The 7,184-nt window shown below is 38.7% G+C and overlaps 1 protein-coding gene across 1 annotated transcript in view; it reads left to right on the top strand.

The window, feature by feature from the left end:
* The first annotated feature begins 2,060 nt into the window (after positions 1-2,060).
* kctd7 (potassium channel tetramerization domain containing 7) overlaps positions 2,061-7,184 on the top strand; it is an 11,968-nt gene continuing 6,844 nt past the window's right edge. Inside the window, exons 1-2 of the mRNA XM_012881436.3 lie at positions 2,061-2,675; positions 6,823-6,992. Coding sequence (XP_012736890.3) covers positions 2,349-2,675; positions 6,823-6,992 — 497 coding nt within the window. The 5' untranslated portion in view covers positions 2,061-2,348. The remainder of the gene's footprint in view (positions 2,676-6,822; positions 6,993-7,184) is intronic.

The raw sequence follows: 7,184 nt of genomic DNA, 5'->3' as shown, positions 1-7,184 counted from the left end.
CCAACAGCCATCTGTCAGCATCCAATTAACTCAGTCCACTCCTCAGTCACCAGTCAATTTCCCCAGATCAGCTCCACCTGCTGCCATTAATTACTGCCAATTCTGCTCACCTGCTTCCCCAGTCTATATATACCTGTCTTATGCAGCCCATTCCTGCCAGAATGTCTCGTGTTATGTGTACTGCCATTTAAACATAACTCTGTTAGGCTGAATATCTGGTTCACCAGCAGCATTCATTACAGAGGTCCATTTTCAGCAACCCTCACTGCTCTGTTCCAGTGGCCTATTCTGTTAGCCAATCCACGTTTATCATGTTATAAGGCTAATTGATCATTTAAAAAGCCTCATGCAATCATGTTAACACAGCTGAAAAGTCGCACTAATTAAAGAAGCAATAAAATGGGTCTTCCTTTGGCTAGTGGCAGTTCCAGTTAGGCGACAAGTGATTGATTTAAATGTGAAAAGAAAGACATTAAAAAGCATGACATATTCTCTTTAACAGCATCACTGTCACCAGTTACCTGCAAACTACTCAGCAGTAGAAGTTGACTGCTAGGACTTGTCTGCGGTTCTATCAGTCAGCTGTTTTGCATAGTTCACTATTTTCATAATATCAGAAACAATCACATTTGATGATGTACATTTGGACCACAAAAGACACAACTGCTGAGATCAACACAATTATCTGATTGTGGCGCTGCAACCATATCATCACTGACATTGGGTATATCCAAATGATCAGAAATGTTATGAATTTGTTCCACATGTATTTTATTGACAATAGATTTCTGGACATAAACAGAATCTGTTTATCTTGAAAGGTGAGAAGTTCATTGTTATATATAATTATTGAAAAAAATCTACTTTGGGATTATGTTCAAATTCATTGAGATATGGGGTAGAGATGCTTGCCCAAGGTGCCATTTGCATGACTGTGATTTGCTTTTGTTATTTGTAGTTTCAAGTGACATTTTATGGTTAACTAATGTTTTAATTAGTTGTGATAATACCAATGATTATAAGTTATTATCATTGTTGTTATGAATACAAAGATAATACACAGCTGGGATGTCCAAACATTTGCCGCATGTGCTCAAAATAATTATGTCAAAAGTACCTGTGGGCAAAAAACACGAAACGTCGAAACAATTAAAATCACAATTTTTTTTTATCTGCTTACCAATTGACTAGCATGGGATATTTTTATTAAACAAAGTTGGAACCAGCTGCCTCTTCATATTAGACAGGCCTCAATTCTTGGTGCTTTTAAATCTCTTCTTAAAACACATTTATATTCACTGGCTTTTAACACCGTGTGAGTTTTTCTCTATTTTTTTTTCTTTATTTGTAGTGTTTGTATTGAATTATAATTGATTGTTTTTCTTTTTGTGTGCAGAACTTTAGCTGACGGCAATCGTTCTTAAATTAATGTATTCAGGTTTTTGTAGGAAAGGGAAGTGTAAATCATTGTAAATCCAAAACAATCTTAAAACGTTTGCCTTATTAAAAGGAAGGGGTCTAAATATTTTGGGTGTTAGAAAATTTTTATTAAAATTGTCAATTCTCAGAAATAATAAGTGTGTTTTTTTGGGGGGGTACGTTGGACACTCCATAGCTGTACAGGTGTGGAAATATTAAAGACATGCTCAGTAACATAAAGTTTATACGCAAAAATAGTTGATGTTGGGGTGAGTTACACTTTAATCTCTCATCATTGTACATCACTTTTTCTATTTGTGGACATTTCTGGGTTGTTTTATTGTGTTGTGGGAAAACTGACATCTAGAGGCAGGATGCTGTTACTACACAGCTACAGGAGGCAACGTTTTTAGCCAATTTAAAAGGATATACGCCTCTACTTTATGACATAATATTCATTTTTATTTTTTTTTTTTGGTTTTTGTCTTGAGGGCCGAATAAATTGCCTTGAGGGCCGCATTCGGCCCGCGGGCCTTGAGTTTGACAGCGTCGTTATGGAAATTTTTGTTATTTACAGTAATTCAAATGAGCGTCCGTCCTTTTTTTTATACTGTACGCACTGACGCTCCGTTTCACTCCTACGTCACGTCACGTACGTTCCGAAACTCGTATGGCCCAGCAGGCAGTCCCCGCGTGCTAACGTTCTGATAAATCTTCCCCCGTGTAACACCCATGTTTGCGAGGCTCTCTATCGCAGGAGGCGCCGTTTCGCTGCTCTCGCTTCGCCTCTTGTGGAAGGTGGGCTGAGTTCCAGCAGCCACTCCCCTCTTGTTGTTGTTGTTGTCGTCCCCGGGTGTTCCGTTGCTCGTTCAACGGCTCCAACCGTCACCCTCTCCCGCCGTCGGGAGCTGGCCGGCTTGGCCGCGTGCATGCAGCAGAATGGCTCGAGCGGTTCGAACGGCTCGGACGGCTGTGGCGGCAGGGAGCGGCAGGCGCTGTCCTTCAGCCCGCTGCCCGCCGCCACTACGCGGGTGAGGCGGTTCATTCAGGACAGACAGAGGACGCTGCCGCTGCCCAAAGTGATGGTGGTGTTCTCGGCCGCTGGGGACGCGGACAAACCGAGCGATGCCATGTCAAGCTCGGAGCCTACGGAGGAGGGCGACGGCGGCCGAAAACCGCCGGCCTCCCCCTCGCCGAAGCACCGCGCGCCGAGCAAGCCGCTGCGCTCCTCGCTGAACACCCAGGAGCAGCAGGAGGTGGGTAGGCCGCTTCATGGAAAATCACCACTCCACTGATAGAAACCTGCACCAAACCTTATTTATTCACTAAATAATAAACATTTAAGCTAAACGAATAGACTTCAATAATAAAAAAATAATAATAAAAGTCTCCTCTATGGTGACCAAATAGACATATCAGCCACTAAATTACATTATAACTCCACATAAGTTTGCTGTTGGCGTGTTTGTGAATATTTACTCGTATAGCTGCTGAGCCCTGTGGTGATTGGCTGGAAGCTGTGTCACGTGGGTCTTGGATTAATCGTCTTATTTCTGGTCAAACTCACTTAACCCTGGTCTCTGAGGAGCCCTCCGCCTCTGTGGTAACACAACAATACTGGCCTTCCCACTGATGGACTGTTATTCCCACAAACCAGATGGAGAGATTGATCAATAATCCTATCAATGAATAAATGGATTATAAACACTGTAAATCCCATGAGACTGATGGATGAATAATCAACCGCGTAAAATAGACGGATCAATGAATTATAGCCGTAATCCGAATGGACAAAGTATTAATCCCATGAAAAGGAAGAGTGAATTTTTAATCCTACATGGGGAATTATTTTAGAATTATAGAAAGAGTTGTGCAAAGAAGGGTTTACTATGACATTTATATCTATTTTTAAAGCAACATTAAATGATCTTTCAGGTTAATACACTTGGCTTCAAAAACTCGTCTAATGTAACTTGAGAGGGTTGGATCCGTCGATGAATGACCCATTCCAGATAAAACAAACCAGATATGACATTTGCTAAGGCTGGGCGATATGGACCAAAAATAATATCTCAATATTTTTAGGCTGAATCTCGATATACGATATTTATCGCGATATGTTTTCTTTTTTTATAAAGTAGTTATAAAAAAGTATCCCCTGAACTAAAGCTTTATCCCAAAATATATCACAGGCACATTGTTTTTTAACAAACAGCTGTAGATAAATGTGAGAAACGGCTGAAAAAAAACTACTAGAATACATAAAAGTATAATTAGAATGCAACATAGACCATCTTGATATAGACAATACAGCCTCATCTTATAGCTGTTTTAAAAGAAAAATTGCGATATATTTAAAATCTTAATTTATTGCTCAGCCCTAACACCTGATCAGATATGTTTCAGTTCTCTGGTGTAGGATTTAATCTAGTGAGGTGAATGTGGCCTTGTCTTTACAACTCCATGACACCAGATGTCGCTGTGGAGCTCTATGTTCGCAATAATCAGTGGGAAGAGAAATATTGTAAAAAAAAAAAAAAGACAGATTCCCTTACGAATAAATTTATATTATAAACATTTGTGTCTATATATGGAAGTCTGGCAGTAAACGTACAAGCTCAGTAGGGTAAATCATCTTGAGGCGCCTTGAAAATGGGGCTGGCCCACCAACGCTTGTTTAAATAACGAACATCTGAAATCGCAGTGCACATGTCCAACACGCTCTCAGTAGACAGCCATGGGGCACAAATCATCTGGCCCCCAAGCTTGGATCGTCCAATCAAAGCACTGGAAATGGACATGTTATTATTTATGTTCTGCCGGAAAAATGTGCGACAATCTTAGGCAATCTGTGTAGCGCATTTCAGTAGGCAAGGACAATGCAAATTTATTTATATAGCACAATTCAGTACAGAGACAATGCAAAGTGCTTTACATGATTAAAATATAGGAATAAAAGCAAGTAGGGATGGAATGTAGAAACAAAAAAGAACATTAAAAACAGTTTAACTAGAACAGTCAAAGGCAATTTTAAACAAATGTGTTTTTAAGTACAAGGACAATGCAAATATAACTCAATTCAATTTTATTTATATAGCGCCAATTCATGAAACATGTCATCTCAAAGTCAAATTCAGTCAGATTATACAGATTGGTCAAAACATTTCCTATATAAGGGAACCAGTTGATTGCATCAAAGTCTTGACAAGCAGCGATCATGCAAAGTGCTTTACATGATTAAAACACAAAACATTAAAATAAAAACAGAATAAAAGCAAGTAAAAAAAAGACAGATGGAATAAAGTGTAGGAAAATTTAAACAAAATAAAACAGGAAAATGGAAACTAAAAACAAATATTAATCTAGTTTTGGTTGTCCTTGCTGGCTCATTGAAGGATTGATGTTTTCTGTTCAATAGATGAACAATGAGTGAGCCTTTATTTGTAAATTTATGTATAAAAATTGAATTACATTTAGCTTATATGAAATGGATTTTCTATTGTGTAGGTTTGTGCTAATTTATTTGTTTAATTTAAATTGATCAAAGTCAGGTTGTATATGTCACACAAAAAAAAAATTAGTTGCTGCTAATAGGTGTTGAGTTTTTGTGCCCCATTTAACTCGTCATGCCAGAGACGCCACTAGTGATATATAATAACCTGAATAATAAAATTTTAAATCTCAAAATGGTATCTAAAGTCTTAGAATAATAATAGTCATAAATATGGCTGGGCGAATGAAAACACTACGTACAGAAAGTCGTGCAGTAGATGGTGGAAAACACATACATAATTTAAAGAAATAATATGCTAGGTGCTTATAAGATGCTCCGGTTGTAAACAGAAGGATTTATATTTAACGGTGGATCTGTGGGAGTCTGGTTCAGGAGAAGACATCCTGTCTGGTCTCTGCAGAGGGTGGCACTGATTGTTTAGTTTTATCACAGTCAGGCTATGTTTTTGGGATTTTTAATCATCTCTAATGACGAGTTTAAATGACACTTGCTGGTGTTTTTCTTTCTAAAGCGACATAAAGTTGTCCACCAGTTCCCTGAACTCTAACCACGGCAGAGTCATCGGGGAGCTGCTGTAAGCGGTGTGACTCAGGGCTGTATTGAAAGTGTGAGATGTACAGAGTAAACGGAAATGGGGGCAGGACCGTCCCCTGTGGTCTTCCTCATAATCACCCTGGATGATGTGGCAGCGCCGAACACACAAAGACCTGCCTGACTAATAATCCCCTCTGATGTTGTTTTTCTGCATCTTTTCCTCCATTTTTTGCATCTAGGTTTCTTCTCACCTTCCTAGCTCCACTTTTTGTTGCTTTCTGCTCCTTATCTTATCTTATCTTACATTTTGATTTTCCAGAACTGCTGCAGCAGTCAGAATAGCAACATTAAATTTAAAGTTTCATGTGTAGGAGATTTTTTTTTTTTTGGCTTAAGGAATAACTTATAGATGGAACAATTTTAATTATAAATATTAATAATAATAATAATAATATTGGGGTTGGGCCTTAATTGTATCATTTTATCGTTATCGTGAAAACATTTCTTATCATAATTGGAATTTGGGTTTATCTTGACAACAATGAGTTCCATTTAGTAATGTCTGAAAACCACAAAAACTGCCAGTACTGGCAGGGTTTTATTTATTTATGTTGTTTTCTCCACTGTTGGTTTCCTTAGAACATCAATAAATGCCAGTAAATTCAAAAATATAAATAAAATGTCATTACTGTGTACAGTGTTGTGATAAAAATCCAATTTCTTTATGTAACTTGTGTCCTGATGAAACATTTCAAAATTTGTTTTGATATATGTTACATAAATAAATGTGATTTTTACGGACAGTGTTTGTTTTTATGGGGCTATAATCGATATGAAGTCTCCTAAAAAGACTAATAGAAGCTGGTAATGGTCTTTTATCCTCACTTTTATCGTTATCAAGATAGTTCCACAATATATGGTGATAAAATTGAAAGTCCATATCGCCCACCCCTAAATAATACCCCACCCTGCTTTAGCTCCTGAAAAACAAAAAAATGCTACAAATGACATTTAAAGGGTTACAATTCAAGAAAATCCATAAATATTTAGGTCAATAATGGAATTCATAAATAATTAGAGAAAAATGCTATTTCTACATGCTGTTTTAAAAGGGCTCAAGTATTTTTCTGGGTTGTTTTCGGGGGACAAGCATGGATGAAGGGACCCCAGAGGGTAAAACCAAGGTTATATCCTGCTGAAAATAAACTGTTTAGTTGGACTTCTCAGTTAATTAAGCAGCAAAACATTAATTTCAGTCCACATTTCCATTGACTGTATCCCTCTGTGCAAGAAATGTCACACTCCCGCCCTCTCTGCGTCGTTTCTTATCAGCTTTATCCCCCAACTTTCCCAAGTTTCCAGAGGTCATCTCCCTGAACGTCGGGGGCACGTACTTCACCACACGCCTGTCCACGCTGCGGCGATACGAGGACACCATGCTGGCCGCCATGTTCAGCGGCCGCCATTACATCCCGCGGGACGCCGAGGGACGCTACTTCATCGATCGGGACGGTGCATTCTTTGGGTGCGCAGCCTTCTTCAACACTCATGAAACTGGTGATACCGTGACCTGCAAAAATGTTCACACCACTTAAACTTTTGGGGAACACTTTTGCAGACCACTGTACGTTATCTTTATCACAGCTGGCAGTGGGTGTTTGTTTTCCAGTGGTTAAAGGCAGCATCGTATTGAACAAAGCTTTAGTTTCTAAAGATG

Source organism: Fundulus heteroclitus, chromosome 11, assembly GCF_011125445.2.
Source record: "Fundulus heteroclitus isolate FHET01 chromosome 11, MU-UCD_Fhet_4.1, whole genome shotgun sequence".
NCBI lineage: Eukaryota > Metazoa > Chordata > Actinopteri > Cyprinodontiformes > Fundulidae > Fundulus > Fundulus heteroclitus.
Note: the sequence above shows the minus strand (reverse complement) of the source record. Positions and strands in the feature narration are given on the sequence as shown.